Source organism: Hemitrygon akajei, chromosome 2 (assembly GCF_048418815.1).
Source record: "Hemitrygon akajei chromosome 2, sHemAka1.3, whole genome shotgun sequence".
In the NCBI taxonomy this organism is placed as follows: domain Eukaryota; kingdom Metazoa; phylum Chordata; class Chondrichthyes; order Myliobatiformes; family Dasyatidae; genus Hemitrygon; species Hemitrygon akajei.
In genome coordinates this window covers 153,047,761-153,066,993 of record NC_133125.1, presented here as the reverse complement: position 1 = coordinate 153,066,993, position 19,233 = coordinate 153,047,761, and the positions used below count along the sequence as shown (strand labels likewise).

Sequence of the window (19,233 nt, the reverse complement as noted above, 5' to 3'; positions counted from 1 at the left end):
GGTAACTCTGCACCCTTCTGACCATCAGAGTTGTTCATCCTTCGTAACAGTATCACGTAGGAATTTGTAGAAACAAGAAATTAACTTCTATTGAATATAATGCATTTAATTGTGTAATGGTGCTCACACCATGCAATAGTTCAACTACGCTAAAAATGTGTTATTGATGATTTTTTGTACTCAGTGACTGATGCTTCCCTCTTAAATGCTCAACAATGATCAGCTAGCATTGATGAATTCCAGATACTCTGATAATGTTTCTCCATGATACCAAGCTCCTGGTGAAATCTTTCACTGTGCTTGTCACTGACAGAGCCAGAATTTGCAGGGAAGAAGTCTAAATGGGAATGCAGAAAATGAATCTTTAGTGACATGTGGCACTTCATGGTTTTGTTTGCTTGAAGCAAGTTTCCAACCAGCTGCACATAGTTTGGTATTTTGCATTTGCCAAGAAAAACAAAATCTGGATCTTTGAATGCCTTCCGTGAGATTTTCTCCAGTCCCATAAGTTCTTTGAATTACCTGTCATTGATTACCAGTTTTATTTGTGGACCAACAAAAATAACGTATTTAATCTTGGCATCCATTATTTTGGGAAACATTTGTCTCAAATAACAAAATCTTTCACATTCCTTCTTCATTGCATTCACAAAATTTTTCATAAGCCCCAGTTGCATAAGAAGAGGAGGCAGGAGTCAAAAATATCTTTGTTGGGTCAACAAGTGGCTTATGTGGCACACTTTTCTGCCCTAGAACCAACTGCTTATGGAATAGCAATCCTCCTTAATGTAATGAGATTCTTTAGCATGGCTGTCCCATTCACAAATTAAACAACAGTCCTTTGTGTATCCAAGCTTCATTCCTAGTAGCAGCACAACTACTTTCAGATCAAATGATCCATCTATAACCAAAGTATGTATGCAGTACACAACTCTGAAATTCATCTTCTCCAGATAGCCACGAGAAAAAGGAAAGCATGGAAGTGGTTCATAAGAAAATCAAGCCTGCCCTGCGCCCACACAAACAAGAACATCAACAAGATAATCAGTGCCGAACCCACCCCCTCTCGTGCACAACAGAAAACTAACAAAACATGCTAACAAAATAAGGGTAAAAACACAGCAGATAAAAGCCAGAAGATTGAAGAAGCTCACAGTTCATAATTCAATTGTCCAATGCAGAACCTCAGTACCACAAATAGACAATAGGTGCAGAAGTAGATCATTCAGCCCTTCAAGCCTGCACTGCCATTCTGAGATCATGGCTGATCATCTACTATCAATACCCGGTTCCTGCCTTGTCTCCATATCCCTTGATTCCCCTATCCATAAGATACCTATCTAGCTCCTTCTTGAAAGCATCCAGAGAATTGGCCACCACTGCCTTCTGAGGCAGTGCATTCCACATCCCCACAACTCTCTGGGAGAAGAAGTTTTTCCATAATTCTGTCCTAAATGACCTACCCCTTATTGTTAAACCATGCCCTCTGGTACTGGACTCTCCCAGCATCTGGAACATATTTCCTGCCTCTATCTTGTCCAACCCCTTAATAATCTTGTATGTTGTAATCAGATCCCCTCTCAATCTCCTTAATTCCAGCGTGTACAAGCCCAGTCTCTCTAACCTCTTTGCGTAAGACAGTCCAGACATCCCAGGAATTAACCTTGTGAAACTACGGTGCACTTCCTCTACAGCCAGGATGTCCTTCCTTGACCCTGGAGATCACAACTGTACACAATACTCCAGGTGTGGTCTCACCAGGGTGCTGTACAAATGCAAAAGGATTTCCTTGCTCTTGTACTCAATTCCCTTTGTAATAAAGGCCAACATTCCATTAGCCTTCTTCACTGCCTGCTGCACTTGCTCATTCACCTTCAGTGACTGATGAACAAGGACTCCTAGATCTCTTTGTATTTCTCCCTTACCTAACTCTACACTGTTCAGATAATAATCTGCCTTCCTGTTCTTACTACCAAAGTGGATAACCTCACACTTATTCACATTAAACATCATCTGCCAAGTATCTGCCCACTCACCCAGCCTATCCAAGTCACCCTGAATTCTCCTAACATCCTCATCACGTCACACTGCCCACCTAGCTTAGTATCATCAGCAAACTTGCTGATGTTATTCTCAATGCCTTCATCTAAATCATTGATGTAAATTGAAAACAGCTGTGGTCCCAATACCGAGCCCTGTGGCACCCCACTAGCCATTTCGAGAAACACCAATTCACCACTACCCTTTGCTTTCTATCTTCCCCCCAATGCCATGAGCTTTGATTTTACCCACCAATCTCCTATGTGGGACCTTATCAAATGCCTTCTGAAAATCGAGGTACACTACATCCACTGGATCTCCCTTGTCTAGACAACTTCCTGGTTACATCCTCGAAAAACTCCAATAGATTAGTCAAGCATGATTTGCCGTTGGTAAATCCATGCTGGCTCGGCCCAATCCTATCACTGCTATCTAGATATGCCACTATTTCATCTTTAATAGTGGACTCTAGCATCTTCCCCACTACTGATGTTAGGCTGACAGGATGATAGTTCTGTTTTCTCCCTCCCTCCTTTCTTAAAAAGTGGGATAACATTAGCCATTCTCCAATCCTCAGGAACTGATCCTGAATCTAAGGAACATTGGAAAATGATTACCAATGCATCCGCAATTTCCAAAGCCACCTCCTTTAGTACCCTAGGATGCAGACCATGTGGACCTGGGGATTTGTTAGCATTCAGTCCCATCAGTCTACTCATCACCGTTTCCTTCCTAATGTCAATCTGTTTCATTTCCTCTGTTACCCTATGTCCTTGGCCCATCCATACATCTGGGAGATTGCTTGTGTCTTCCCTAGTGAAGACAGATCTAAAGTACTTATTAAATTCCTCTGCCATTTCTCTGTTCCCCATAACAATTTCACCCAATTCATTCTTCAAGGGCCCAACATTGTTCTTAACAATCTTCTTTCTCTTCACATACCTAAAAAAGCTTTTGCTATCCTCCTTTATATTCCTGGCTAGCTTGCGTTCGTACCTCATTTTTTCTCCCCGTATTGCCTTTTTAGTTAAGTTCTGTTGTTCCTTAAAATTTTCCCAATCATCTGTCTTCCCACTCACCTTAGCTCTGTCATACTTTTTTTTAATGCTATGCAATCTCTGACTTCCTTTGTCAACCACTGTAGCCCCTTTCCCCCCTTTGAATCCTTCCTTCTCCGGGGGATGAACTGATCTTGCACTTTATGCATTATTCCCAAGAGTACCTGTCATTGCTGTTCCTCTGTCTTTTCTGCTAGGATATCCGTCCAGTTAACTTTGGCCAGCTCCTCCCTCATGGCTCCATAGTCTCCTTTGTTCAACTGCAACACTGACACCTCCGATCTGCCCTTATCCTTCTCAAATTGCAGATAAAAACTTATCATATTATGGTCACTACCTCCTAATGGCTCCTTTACTTCAAGATCGCTTATCAAATCCTGTTCATTACACAACACTAAACCCCGAATAGCCTTGTCCCTGGTCGGCTCTCGTAAAAGCTGTTCCAAGAATGCATCCCGTAGGGAGTTTGTAGAGTGCCTATCCTGGGGTCCAGCACCAAGCTGACTCTCCCAGTTCACCTGCATGTTGAAATCCCCCATAACTACTGCGACATTACCTTTGCCACATGCCAATGTTAACTCCCTATTCAACTTGAACCCAATATCCATGCTACTGTTTGGTGGCCTGTAGACAACACCCATTAGGTTCTTTTTGCCCTTACTGTTCCTCAGTTCTATCCACACAGACTCTACTTCTCCTGATTCTATGTTCCCCCTTGCAAAGGACTGAATCTCACTCCTCACCAACAGGGCCACCCCACCCCCTCTGCCTACATTTCTGTCCCTACGATAGCATGTATACCCTTGTACATTCATTTCCCAGGTCTGATCTCCCTACAGCCATGTCTCCGTTATCCCAACGACATCATAGTCACCCATTTGCACCTGAGCTTCAAGCTCATCCGCCTTATTTCTGACACTTCGTGCATTCAGATATAGAATTTTTAGCCCATTTCTCCTCTCTGTTTAAATCGCTGCCTATTGTGCTTAACCCAGCTCCCCGAACTCCCATCGGGCTATATGCCCCTTGAATTTTGTTGTCCTTCCTAAATTTACTTATTCTTTCTGCACATTTAACTCCATGTTCCGTCAGACCATCCCTCTGTACATGTGTCCTCCTTATCACTTGTTCCGCCTCACCTTTCTCTACTACACACTTAATATTCCGGAACCGTGTAGTCCCCACCTGTCCTTTATTCTTCATCTCGCTATCCTCTCTCACATTCTGGATCCCTGCCCCCTGCAAATTTAGTTTAAACCCCCCCCCCCCCCCCCACCCCCCGAGCAGCACTAGCAAACTTTCCTGCAAGAATGTTAGTACCGCTCCAGTTCAGGTTCCAGATGAGGTTCTGCAGGTTTTCACAAACAAACAGCACAAGTGTGAGGTTGAGAAAAAACTGTAGTAACTGACTCACTGAATACCAAAACAACTGCACACAAAACAGTAGAAGTCTTTTATGTAATTGCCTCCTCATGTCAGACCATAAGGTAGAGAAGCTGAATTAAGACATTTGGTCTGTCGACTCTGGTCCACTATTTCATCATGACTGATAACTCCATTCTCTTGTTTTCTCAATGTATCCTTTCATGCCCTGAGCAATTAAGAATCTATCAGGCTCTGCCTAAAATGTACATAAAGATTTGGCCTCCACAGCTGCCTGTGGCAAAGAATTCCACAAATAATGTGAACCCCAACCCAACGATAACTTCTGAATTCTAGACATTTCCACCAATTACTTTACCCGTCAGTGGCTCACCCCCAAAATTAACTAAAACTGCCAGTGTGAGCCTGTTCGGTGCTTGAACAAGGGTTCCAGCTTGGGTCCTATGTTCCGTGGGTGGAGGAACAGCAGGGGTCTCTGACTCATCCAAAGGTGTGTTGACATGCTCATCGTCAAGTTGTGATGGCAGGAACATGGTAGCTGATTCCTCCAGATCTTGGTGGGCCAGTTTAAGGTGATCCACCAAAATATATTCAGGCTTTCCTCTCTCATCTATGACAAATATCTTTTCTTCCTGTTCCAAAGCACGAAATGGGCCTAAGCAGATGTTGGTTTGCATCATGATGGACAAAAATAAATGAGGTGGAATGTAGCCACACACACACACAAAATGCTGGAAGAGCTCAGCAGACCAGATCTATGGAAAAAATTACAGTCCATGTTTCAGGCCAAAACACTTCAGCAGGACTGGAGAGAAAAAAAGCTGAGGAATAGATTTAAAAGGTGAGGAGGAGGGGAGCAAGAACCACAAGGTGATAGGTAAAACCTCGAGGGGGCAGGATAAAGTAGAGTTGGGAAGTAGATTGGTGAGATGACATGACAGGGAAAAGGGGACTGGGGGAGCATTACTGGAAGTTTGAGAAATCGATGTTTCTGCCATCAGGTTGGAGGCTACCCAAACGGAGTACAAGGTGGTGTTACTCCAACCCAAGTCTGGCGTCATCACAACGGTGCAGAAGGCCATGGATAGACATATGGGAATGGGAAGTGGAATTAAAATGGGTGGCCACTGGAAGATCCCACATGTTCCGGTGGATGGAGCGTAGGTGCTTGGTAAAGCAGTCTCCCAATCTATGTCGGGTCTCACCAGTATACAGGAGGCCACACTGGGAGCACCAAACACAGTAAATGACCCCAACAGACTCACGGGTGAAGTGTCGCCTCACCTGGAAGGACTGGTTAGGGCCTTGGATGGTAGTGAGGGAGGAGGTGTAGTTCCACAGGAACCCCAGACTGCTGCACACTATAATGGGAGGTAGGAATAGGCATGAAGAAATTGAATTTACTGAGAAGACTGGGGCGCAGATGAGAGGCTACCCATATACCAACTCAGCTGTAGACAACTGAAGGTCCTCTTTTGAATCTCTTCTGAGCCTCAGCAGGACCCATGGAGGACAGTCATGCCATCAGAGTAGATTTTAAGGCACGGTGAAACACACGCATTGGCCATTGGACTGCAGCTGAATCGCCATGGTGTGATCTACCCTAATGCCGAGGTTCTGGGCCATCGCAGCCCAGGCGATCTGATATGAATTGGGGAACTCAGTCAGAGCAAATATCAGATAGGGTGCTGAACCACGTCTGCAGCCATCATCAATGCTAGAGGGACGACCTCTAGCCACCTGGTGGTCCGGTTCACCATGGTAAAGAGGTGCGTGATCCCAAGGAGGGGGGGGGGGGGCAGGGAAGAGGGCCAACAAGGTCCACGTTGACATGGTCAAACATTAAAATATGCCAATGGCGCCTGGACATGATGGTTACTTTTTGCCCACTGCCGCTCCACACAGGCTTCAGTCCAGTCATGTACGTCCTTTCTAAGGCTATGCCACACAAGCTTTAGTGCAACCAGCTTTTGCGAGGCCTTCCAGCCCAGATACGAGAAGGCATTTATGGAGTCAAAAATAGTCTGCCTGCAGTTTGCAAGCACTATGGGGCAAGGGTGATTGGTTGAAACATCACACAGGAGAGAAACCCCAGCTTTCCCAAACATAATGTCAGCCACTGCAGGCCTGTGACTGACGTTCGGTAAGCCTGAACCTCTTGGTCAGTTGCCGTGCTGGTGTGGTTGATGCTGCAATGCAGTCAGCACTGCCGAGCATTTGTACCAAAGTGAGCATGGTTAAAAACACAGGCACTGCCGAGCATTTGTACCAAAGCGAGCATGGTTAAAAACACAGGCACTGCCGAGCATTTGTACCAAAGCGAGCATGGTTAAAAACACAGGCACTGCCGAGCATTTGTACCACAGCGAGCATGGTTAAAAACACAGGCACTGCCGAGCGTTTGTACCACAGCGAGCATGGTTAAAAACACAGGCACTGCCGAGCGTTTGTACCACAGCGAGCATGGTTAAAAACACAGGCACTGCCGAGCATTTGTACCAAAGCGAGCATGGTTAAAAACACAGGCACTGCCGAGCATTTGTACCAAAGCGAGCATGGTTAAAAACACAGGCACTGCCGAGCATTTGTACCAAAGCGAGCATGGTTAAAAACACAGGCACTGCCGAGCATTTGTACCAAAGTGAGCATGGTTAAAAACACAGGCACTGCCGAGCAATTGTACCAAAGCGAGCATGGTTAAAAACACAGGCACTGCCGAGCGTTTGTACCAAAGCGAGCATGGTTAAAAACACAGGCACTGCCGAGCGTTTGTACCACAGCGAGCATGGTTAAAAACACAGGCACTGCCGAGCGTTTGTACCACAGCGAGCATGGTTAAAAACACAGGCACTGCCGAGCATTTGTACCAAAGCGAGCATGGTTAAAAACACAGGCACTGCCGAGCGTTTGTACCACAGCGAGCATGGTTAAAAACACAGGCACTGCCGAGCGTTTGTACCACAGCGAGCATGGTTAAAAACACAGGCACTGCCGAGCGTTTGTACCACAGCGAGCATGGTTAAAAACACAGGCACTGCCGAGCGTTTGTACCACAGCGAGCATGGTTAAAAACACAGGCACTGCCGAGCATTTGTACCAAAGCGAGCATGGTTAAAAACACAGGCACTGCCGAGCATTTGTACCAAAGGGAGCATGGTTAAAAACACAGGCACTGCCGAGCATTTGTACCAAAGCGAGCATGGTTAAAAACAAAGGCACTGCCGAGCATTTGTACCAAAGCGAGCATGGTTAAAAACACAGGCACTGCCGAGCATTTGTACCACAGCGAGCATGGTTAAAAACACAGGCACTGTCGAGCATTTGTACCACAGCGAGCATGGTTAAAAACACAGGCACTGCCGAGCATTTGTACCACAGCGAGCATGGTTAAAAACACAGGCACTGCCGAGCATTTGTACCAAAGCGAGCATGGTTAAGAACACAGGCACTGCCGAGCATTTGTACCACAGCGAGCATGGTTAAAAACACAGGCACTGCCGAGCATTTGTACCAAAGCGAGCATGGTTAAGAACACAGGCACTGCCGAGCGTTTGTACCACAGCGAGCATGGTTAAAAACACAGGCACTGCCGAGCGTTTGTACCAAAGCGAGCATGGTTAAAACACAGGCACTGCCGAGCGTTTGTACCACAGCGAGCATGGTTAAAAACACAGGCACTGCCGAGCGTTTGTACCAATGCGAGCATGGTTAAAACACAGGCACTGCCGAGCATTTGTACCAAAGCGAGCATGGTTAAAAACACAGGCACTGCCGAGCGTTTGTACCACAGCGAGCATGGTTAAAAACACAGGCACTGCCGAGCATTTGTACCAAAGCGAGCATGGTTAAAAACACAGGCACTGCCGAGCGTTTGTACCACAGCGAGCATGGTTAAAAACACAGGCACTGCCGAGCATTTGTACCAAAGCGAGCATGGTTAAAAACACAGGCACTGCCGAGCATTTGTACCACAGCGAGCATGGTTAAAAACACAGGCACTGCCGAGCGTTTGTACCAAAGCGAGCATGGTTAAAAACACAGGCACTGCCGAGCGTTTGTACCACAGCGAGCATGGTTAAAAACACAGGCACTGCCGAGCGTTTGTACCAAAGCGAGCATGGTTAAAAACACAGGCACTGCCGAGCGTTTGTACCACAGCGAGCATGGTTAAAAACACAGGCACTGCCGAGCGTTTGTACCAAAGTGAGCATGGTTAAAAACACAGGCACTGTCGAGCGTTTGTACCAAAGTGAGCATGGTTAAAAACACAGGCACTGCCGAGCGTTTGTACCACAGCGAGCATGGTTAAAAACACAGGCACTGCCGAGGATTTGTACCAAAGCGAGCATGGTTAAAAACACAGGCACTGTCGAGCATTTGTACCACAGCGAGCATGGTTAAAAACACAGGCACTGCCGAGCATTTGTACCAAAGCGAGCATGGTTAAAAACACAGGCACTGCCGAGGATTTGTACCAAAGCGAGCATGGTTAAAAACACAGGCACTGCCGAGCATTTGTACCAAAGCGAGCATGGTTAAAAACACAGGCACTGCCGAGCATTTGTACCAAAGTGAGCATGGTTAAAAACACAGGCACTGCCGAGCATTTGTACCAAAGCGAGCATGGTTAAAAACACAGGCACTGCTGAGCATTTGTACCAAAGCGAGCATGGTTAAAAACACAGGCACTGCCGAGCATTTGTACCAAAGTGAGCATGGTTAAGAACACAGGCACTGCCGAGGATTTGTACCAAAGCGAGCATGGTTAAAAACACAGGCACTGCCGAGCATTTGTACCAAAGCGAGCATGGTTAAGAACACAGGCACTGCCGAGGATTTGTACCAAAGCGAGCATGGTTAAAAACACAGGCACTGCCGAGCATTTGTACCAAAGCGAGCATGGTTAAAAACACAGGCACTGCCGAGCATTTGTACCAAAGTGAGCATGGTTAAAAACACAGGCACTGCCGAGCATTTGTACCAAAGCGAGCATGGTTAAAAACACAGGCACTGCTGAGCATTTGTACCAAAGCGAGCATGGTTAAAAACACAGGCACTGCCGAGCATTTGTACCAAAGTGAGCATGGTTAAGAACACAGGCACTGCCGAGGATTTGTACCAAAGCGAGCATGGTTAAAAACACAGGCACTGCCGAGCATTTGTACCAAAGCGAGCATGGTTAAGAACACAGGCACTGCCGAGGATTTGTACCAAAGCGAGCATGGTTAAAAACACAGGCACTGCCGAGGATTTGTACCAAAGCGAGCATTGTTAAAAACACAGGCACTGCCGAGCATTTGTACCACAGGGAGCATGGTTAAAAACACAGGCACTGCCGAGGATTTGTACCAAAGCGAGCATGGTTAAAAACACAGGCACTGCCGAGCATTTGTACCACAGCGAGCATGGTTAAAAACACAGGCACTGCCGAGCATTTGTACCACAGCGAGCATGGTTAAAAACACAGGCACTGCCGAGGATTTGTACCAAAGCGAGCATGGTTAAAAACACAGGCACTGCCGAGCATTTGTACCACAGGGAGCATGGTTAAAAACACAGGCACTGCCGAGCATTTGTACCAAAGCGAGCATGGTTAAAAACACAGGCACTGCCGAGCATTTGTACCAAAGCGAGCATGGTTAAAAACACAGGCACTGCCGAGCGTTTGTACCACAGCGAGCTTGGTTAAAAACACAGGCACTGCCGAGCATTTGTACCAAAGCGAGCATGGTTAAAAACACAGGCACTGCCGAGCATTTGTACCAAAGTGAGCATGGTTAAAAACACAGGCACTGACGAGCGTTTGTACCACAGCGAGCATGGTTAAAAACACAGGCACTGCCGAGCATTTGTACCAAAGCGAGCATGGTTAAAAACACAGGCACTGCCGAGCATTTGTACCACAGCGAGCATGGTTAAAAACACAGGCACTGCCGAGCATTTGTACCAAAGCGAGCATGGTTAAAAACACAGGCACTGTCGAGCATTTGTACCACAGCGAGCATGGTTAAAAACACAGGCACTGCCGAGCATTTGTACCAAAGTGAGCATGGTTAAAAACACAGGCACTGTCGAGCATTTGTACCAAAGTGAGCATGGTTAAAAACACAGGCACTGCCGAGCATTTGTACCAAAGTGAGCATGGTTAAAAACACAGGCACTGCCGAGCGTTTGTACCAAAGTGAGCATGGTTAAAAACACAGGCACTGCCGAGCATTTGTACCAAAGCGAGCATGGTTAAAAACACAGGCACTGCCGAGCGTTTGTACCAAAGCGAGCATGGTTAAAAACACAGGCACTGCCGAGGATTTGTACCAAAGCGAGCATGGTTAAAAACACAGGCACTGTCGAGCATTTGTACCAAAGCGAGCATGGTTAAAAACACAGGCACTGCCGAGCATTTGTACCAAAGCGAGCATGGTTAAAAACACAGGCACTGCCGAGCATTTGTACCAAAGCGAGCATGGTTAAAAACACAGGCACTGCCGAGCATTTGTACCAAAGCGAGCATGGTTAAAAACACAGGCACTGCCGAGCATTTGTACCAAAGCGAGCATGGTTAAAAACACAGGCACTGCCGAGCAATTGTACCAAAGCGAGCATGGTTAAAAACACAGGCACTGCCGAGCGTTTGTACCAAAGCGAGCATGGTTAAAAACACAGGCACTGCCGAGCGTTTGTACCACAGCGAGCATGGTTAAAAACACAGGCACTGCCGAGCATTTGTACCAAAGCGAGCATGGTTAAAAACACAGGCACTGCCGAGCGTTTGTACCACAGCGAGCATGGTTAAAAACACAGGCACTGCCGAGCGTTTGTACCACAGCGAGCATGGTTAAAAACACAGGCACTGCCGAGCGTTTGTACCACAGCGAGCATGGTTAAAAACACAGGCACTGCCGAGCGTTTGTACCACAGCGAGCATGGTTAAAAACACAGGCACTGCCGAGCATTTGTACCAAAGCGAGCATGGTTAAAAACACAGGCACTGCCGAGCATTTGTACCAAAGGGAGCATGGTTAAAAACACAGGCACTGCCGAGCATTTGTACCAAAGCGAGCATGGTTAAAAACACAGGCACTGCCGAGCATTTGTACCAAAGCGAGCATGGTTAAAAACACAGGCACTGCCGAGCATTTGTACCACAGCGAGCATGGTTAAAAACACAGGCACTGTCGAGCATTTGTACCACAGCGAGCATGGTTAAAAACACAGGCACTGCCGAGCATTTGTACCACAGCGAGCATGGTTAAAAACACAGGCACTGCCGAGCATTTGTACCAAAGCGAGCATGGTTAAGAACACAGGCACTGCCGAGCATTTGTACCACAGCGAGCATGGTTAAAAACACAGGCACTGCCGAGCATTTGTACCAAAGCGAGCATGGTTAAGAACACAGGCACTGCCGAGCGTTTGTACCACAGCGAGCATGGTTAAAAACACAGGCACTGCCGAGCGTTTGTACCAAAGCGAGCATGGTTAAAACACAGGCACTGCCGAGCGTTTGTACCACAGCGAGCATGGTTAAAAACACAGGCACTGCCGAGCGTTTGTACCAATGCGAGCATGGTTAAAACACAGGCACTGCCGAGCATTTGTACCAAAGTGAGCATGGTTAAAAACACAGGCACTGCCGAGCGTTTGTACCACAGCGAGCATGGTTAAAAACACAGGCACTGCCGAGCATTTGTACCAAAGCGAGCATGGTTAAAAACACAGGCACTGCCGAGCATTTGTACCACAGCGAGCATGGTTAAAAACACAGGCACTGCCGAGCGTTTGTACCAAAGCGAGCATGGTTAAAAACACAGGCACTGCCGAGCGTTTGTACCACAGCGAGCATGGTTAAAAACACAGGCACTGCCGAGCGTTTGTACCAAAGCGAGCATGGTTAAAAACACAGGCACTGCCGAGCGTTTGTACCACAGCGAGCATGGTTAAAAACACAGGCACTGCCGAGGATTTGTACCAAAGTGAGCATGGTTAAAAACACAGGCACTGTCGAGCGTTTGTACCAAAGTGAGCATGGTTAAAAACACAGGCACTGCCGAGGATTTGTACCAAAGCGAGCATGGTTAAAAACACAGGCACTGCCGAGGATTTGTACCAAAGCGAGCATGGTTAAAAACACAGGCACTGCCGAGCGTTTGTACCAAAGCGAGCATGGTTAAAAACACAGGCACTGCCGAGCGTTTGTACCACAGCGAGCATGGTTAAAAACACAGGCACTGCCGAGCATTTGTACCAAAGCGAGCATGGTTAAAAACACAGGCACTGCCGAGCATTTGTACCAAAGCGAGCATGGTTAAAAACACAGGCACTGCCGAGCATTTGTACCAAAGGGAGCATGGTTAAAAACACAGGCACTGCCGAGCATTTGTACCAAAGCGAGCATGGTTAAAAACACAGGCACTGCCGAGCATTTGTACCAAAGCGAGCATGGTTAAAAACACAGGCACTGCCGAGCATTTGTACCACAGCGAGCATGGTTAAAAACACAGGCACTGTCGAGCATTTGTACCACAGCGAGCATGGTTAAAAACACAGGCACTGCCGAGCATTTGTACCACAGCGAGCATGGTTAAAAACACAGGCACTGCCGAGCATTTGTACCAAAGCGAGCATGGTTAAGAACACAGGCACTGCCGAGCATTTGTACCACAGCGAGCATGGTTAAAAACACAGGCACTGCCGAGCATTTGTACCAAAGCGAGCATGGTTAAGAACACAGGCACTGCCGAGCGTTTGTACCACAGCGAGCATGGTTAAAAACACAGGCACTGCCGAGCGTTTGTACCAAAGCGAGCATGGTTAAAACACAGGCACTGCCGAGCGTTTGTACCACAGCGAGCATGGTTAAAAACACAGGCACTGCCGAGCGTTTGTACCAATGCGAGCATGGTTAAAACACAGGCACTGCCGAGCATTTGTACCAAAGTGAGCATGGTTAAAAACACAGGCACTGCCGAGCGTTTGTACCACAGCGAGCATGGTTAAAAACACAGGCACTGCCGAGCATTTGTACCAAAGCGAGCATGGTTAAAAACACAGGCACTGCCGAGCATTTGTACCACAGCGAGCATGGTTAAAAACACAGGCACTGCCGAGCGTTTGTACCAAAGCGAGCATGGTTAAAAACACAGGCACTGCCGAGCGTTTGTACCACAGCGAGCATGGTTAAAAACACAGGCACTGCCGAGCGTTTGTACCAAAGCGAGCATGGTTAAAAACACAGGCACTGCCGAGCGTTTGTACCACAGCGAGCATGGTTAAAAACACAGGCACTGCCGAGGATTTGTACCAAAGTGAGCATGGTTAAAAACACAGGCACTGTCGAGTGTTTGTACCAAAGTGAGCATGGTTAAAAACACAGGCACTGCCGAGCGTTTGTACCACAGCGAGCATGGTTAAAAACACAGGCACTGCCGAGGATTTGTACCAAAGCGAGCATGGTTAAAAACACAGGCACTGTCGAGCATTTGTACCACAGCGAGCATGGTTAAAAACACAGGCACTGCCGAGCATTTGTACAAAAGCGAGCATGGTTAAAAACACAGGCACTGCCGAGGATTTGTACCAAAGCGAGCATGGTTAAAAACACAGGCACTGCCGAGCATTTGTACCAAAGCGAGCATGGTTAAAAACACAGGCACTGCCGAGCATTTGTACCAAAGTGAGCATGGTTAAAAACACAGGCACTGCCGAGCATTTGTACCAAAGCGAGCATGGTTAAGAACACAGGCACTGCTGAGCATTTGTACCAAAGCGAGCATGGTTAAAAACACAGGCACTGCCGAGCATTTGTACCAAAGTGAGCATGGTTAAGAACACAGGCACTGCCGAGGATTTGTACCAAAGCGAGCATGGTTAAAAACACAGGCACTGCCGAGCATTTGTACCAAAGCGAGCATGGTTAAGAACACAGGCACTGCCGAGGATTTGTACCAAAGCGAGCATGGTTAAAAACACAGGCACTGCCGAGGATTTGTACCAAAGCGAGCATGGTTAAAAACACAGGCACTGCCGAGCATTTGTACCACAGGGAGCATGGTTAAAAACACAGGCACTGCCGAGGATTTGTACCAAAGCGAGCATGGTTAAAAACACAGGCACTGCCGAGCATTTGTACCACAGCGAGCATGGTTAAAAACACAGGCACTGCCGAGCATTTGTACCACAGCGAGCATGGTTAAAAACACAGGCACTGCCGAGGATTTGTACCAAAGCGAGCATGGTTAAAAACACAGGCACTGCCGAGCATTTGTACCACAGGGAGCATGGTTAAAAACACAGGCACTGCCGAGCATTTGTACCAAAGCGAGCATGGTTAAAAACACAGGCACTGCCGAGCATTTGTACCAAAGCGAGCATGGTTAAAAACACAGGCACTGCCGAGCATTTGTACCACAGCGAGCTTGGTTAAAAACACAGGCACTGCCGAGCATTTGTACCAAAGCGAGCATGGTTAAAAACACAGGCACTGCCGAGCATTTGTACCAAAGTGAGCATGGTTAAAAACACAGGCACTGCCGAGCGTTTGTACCACAGCGAGCATGGTTAAAAACACAGGCACTGCCGAGCATTTGTACCAAAGCGAGCATGGTTAAAAACACAGGCACTGCCGAGCATTTGTACCACAGCGAGCATGGTTAAAAACACAGGCACTGCCGAGCGTTTGTACCAAAGCGAGCATGGTTAAAAACACAGGCACTGCCGAGCATTTGTACCAAAGCGAGCATGGTTAAAAACACAGGCACTGCCGAGCGTTTGTACCAAAGCGAGCATGGTTAAAAACACAGGCACTGCCGAGCGTTTGTACCAAAGCGAGCATGGTTAAAAACACAGGCACTGCCGAACGTTTGTACCACAGCGAGCATGGTTAAAAACACAGGCACTGCCGAGCATTTGTACCAAAGTGAGCATGGTTAAAAACACAGGCACTGTCGAGCATTTGTACCAAAGTGAGCATGGTTAAAAACACAGGCACTGCCGAGCATTTGTACCAAAGTGAGCATGGTTAAAAACACAGGCACTGCCGAGCATTTGTACCAAAGTGAGCATGGTTAAAAACACAGGCACTGCTGAGCATTTGTACCAAAGCGAGCATGGTTAAAAACACAGGCACTGCCGAGCGTTTGTACCAAAGCGAGCATGGTTAAAAACACAGGCACTGCCGAGGATTTGTACCAAAGCGAGCATGGTTAAAAACACAGGCACTGTCGAGCGTTTGTACCACAGCGAGCATGGTTAAAAACACAGGCACTGCCGAGGATTTGTACCAAAGTGAGCATGGTTAAAAACACAGGCACTGTCGAGCGTTTGTACCACAGCGAGCATGGTTAAAAACACAGGCACTGCCGAGGATTTGTACCAAAGCGAGCATGGTTAAAAACACAGGCACTGTCGAGCATTTGTACCACAGCGAGCATGGTTAAAAACACAGGCACTGCCGAGCATTTGTACCAAAGCGAGCATGGTTAAAAACACAGGCACTGCCGAGGATTTGTACCAAAGCGAGCGAGCATGGTTAAGAACACAGGCACTGCCGAGCGTTTGTACCACAGCGAGCATGGTTAAAAACACAGGCACTGCCGAGCATTTGTACCAAAGTGAGCATGGTTAAAAACACAGTCACTGCCGAGCATTTGTACCAAAGTGAGCATGGTTAAAAACACAAGCCCGGTGTCATCTCTTTCACAGCCACAGGTGTCCTTACATTGGAGGCTTTGCTGACTGGGCTTATTTGAGGAGGAGAGAATGATGTACCGTTGCCTGGCTCAGTTTCATCTATCAGCCTTTTTAGCAATTTCCCCACAGTCTATCGTGGGTACATTACGGAGGGCTATGCAAACTTGACCAGGCATTTGCTGCATGAAGAGCTTTTGAAAAATAAAACAACGATAGTGATTTCCCAGAAGAGAGAGCAGAAGCTCTGAAATCGCTCAGGCTAGGCAAGGAGAGCAGTTGTTCGGGATGCTGAGAGTCTGATAGTCCAAAAGTCTGCAAAAGGTGAGTTTTCAGTGATTGGTATTTATCATGTTAAGGCGGGTGTTCTAGTAGACTCACCACTCTCACAGCCGTGGAACTGCTGAGTGACGCTACCACATAGAAATATTTGGTGCTGTCGCCGGAGATTTCTCACAGCATGAATTGGGCCTTGGTTTGTGCACACCAAACAATGGTATTTGGCTCCCAAAACTCCAGCAGTGCATTGGCCGACATGTTCAATAACTCTGGAATCAACTGAGAGCATCAGGAGCACCAGTGTAGGTTTTCAGGAATAAAACAGTGGAGGAACCTTATGTTTAGAAAAATCCGTAGCAAATCATTTATTCAACATCAAAAAACTGAATACAAAGCACATTAAAGGTCCTCTATATAATTACCTCATCATGTCAGCCAACCGTCTTAAAGTAAATCCCAACCCAATGTTCGTGGTTGTGAATCCTTCATATTTCCATCAATTACATTACCCTACAATTGCTTCAGCAGACTTCCAAATTTCAGCAGCTTTCCTTCATGTGTATTCAATACCCTTCATTGGTATTGAAGGGTGGACATTGCTGTAGTGTAACTGCACAGTGTTCAAGATTATCATTGAAGAATCAATACAAAGACAGCATTGTTATGGGTCAGGCTGGCAACACAAAGCAAACTTTCCAGGTTGTATTGTGGACGATATTTCAATTGATCTGAATTATGAATTGAAAGAACAAATACAGGTGATTCCAAAAAGATGGTATGTGAGAGGGAAATTTCAAGGTGATTTTCATGATCAGCAGCCCAAAATCCATTAGATACACCCAAAAGTATTCAGGAAGCAAAATCTTTGTGACCAGTGTAACTGTTGCTCTCTTCACATCCTGAAATACAAATGTGTGAAAAAAAAGCAACCACACAAAATTGTGAAGTGGCCCTTTCCATTACTGGCCTCTCACTGCCCTGGTCATCTCACTACAGGAAAGATGTGGATACTATAGAGAGAGTGTAGAGGAGATTTACAAGGATGTTGCCTGGAATGGAGGGAGCATACCTTATGAGAATAGGCTGAGTGAACTTGGCCTTGTCTCCTTGGAGCGACGAAGGATGAGAGGTGACCTGATAGAGGTGTATAAGATGATGAGAAGCATTGATCGTGTGGATACCCAGAGGCTTTTTCCCAGGGCTGAAATGGGCAACACTAGGGGGCACAGTTTTAAGGTGCTTGGAAACAGGTACCGAGGGGATGTCGGGGTAATTTTTTCACAAAGCTGTGGGAGCGCAGAATGCACTGCTGGCAGCAGCAGTGGAAGCAGATACGATCGCATATTTTAAGAGATATTGAGATAGGTACAAGGCGGTGAAAAAAATAGAGGGCTATGCACTAGAGAAATTTGCGGCAGTTTCTAGAGCAGTTTACATGTTTGGCACAACATTGTGGGCCGAAGAACCTGGAATGTGCTGTAGATTTGTTTGTTTCTCTGTTTATTCACATTTAGGGGATGATCCTGAGTCAACGCGTCATGTTAGCTGGAAATAGTGTGTCCTGAAATGTAACAATGAGGTGTTTCCAATGGCAGATTCCCATCCACAGGAACAAAACACATGTAAATTATGAAATTATGTAAACTATGTAAAAAATGTAAACACATATGAGAACATGTGTTCTCATGGACAATATTTCTCAGCCATTTTAAAGGCTCTGAGGAGATCCGGGTGCAGCATCAACTTCACGGAAATCATGGCGTCCTTCAAATCGAGGCACTACGACAAAGAGAAGAGTTTTTGTTATGTGCTGCGATCAAATCTTTATGCTCATATAGCAGCAGGAAAACAGATGGCAAAGAGAGACAGAAACCACAAGATGGACAAAACAGAGGAGGTAGTGAGATGGGTCTAAATTTACAACCATCCTCACAAACAGACGCACACTGGATGGAATTAAAATTACAATAAAGAAAATTTAAACAAAATTCATCAAGTTCTGGTGAAACAACCATTTCTCAGCTTTCTGTTAAAGGAGTCCAGCAGAAGTGAGACCTCCTCTTCCTCATACAAAATGAACATGATTATAAGACTTGATACTTACAGCGATACGTTGCAAGGAACACCAAGATGACTGTAACACAGCTGACTATCAGCGCAGTAGGTACGGTCCATGTATAAATGCTGGTGTGACAGCTTTGTTCTGTGAATGTATAACATCGAACACACTGAGTTCACAATGCACAGCTCACGTGGGAAAATATAAAAACTTGCATTAATGTAGCTTTTTACTGTGTAGAACATTCCAGAGAATTCCTCAGGAGCATTATCAAACAAAACTTGATGCTGAATTATCTGAAAGAACATAAAAGTCTGCAGAGCAACAAACAGTCTGTTGAATGGTTGATGAACATCTGTAGGGGAAAGGAACTGTCAACTTTTCTGCTTGAAACTGCATCAGGACTAGAGAGATACTGAGTATAAAGGAGAGAGGGGGAAGAATGAGACAGGGGCCATTTGGTGATTCGTGTGTCAAGGAGGGGTGAAGCATGAAAGGCAGATTGAACAAAGCGGGGGGAGGGAAAGAGGGATGACATTGGCAGTCAGATGAATGATAGATGGAACCAGACAGAAAACAAACAGGCAGATGTAGCCAGGTGGTGGGGCAGGAGGGTAAATGTGAAGACAAAGAGGAGGGAAATAAGCATTGACATGAATGCAACCAGTGCTGGAAAATAAGCAAGGAAGGGGATAACGGCAGCCATTGGGGAGAGGTGCTGAGCAGGTG

General features: G+C 46.4%; 1 protein-coding gene and 1 long non-coding RNA gene across 2 annotated transcripts in view; one reads left to right on the top strand and one right to left on the bottom strand.

Annotated features, from left to right (window-relative positions):
• Positions 1–18,596, top strand: part of LOC140717048 (uncharacterized) — a 39,027-nt gene extending 20,431 nt beyond the window's left edge. The window contains exon 3 of the long non-coding RNA XR_012096430.1: positions 18,149–18,596. This is a non-coding gene — a long non-coding RNA (uncharacterized lncRNA). The remainder of the gene's footprint in view (positions 1–18,148) is intronic.
• The window catches only part of LOC140717041 (uncharacterized), a 46,479-nt gene continuing 44,046 nt past the window's right edge, over positions 16,801–19,233 (bottom strand). Inside the window, exons 8-9 of the mRNA XM_073030229.1 lie at positions 18,550–18,648; positions 16,801–18,224 (exon numbers count right to left, since the gene is read on the bottom strand). Of these exons, the coding sequence (XP_072886330.1) occupies positions 18,154–18,224; positions 18,550–18,648 (170 nt within the window). The 3' untranslated portion in view covers positions 16,801–18,153. The remainder of the gene's footprint in view (positions 18,225–18,549; positions 18,649–19,233) is intronic.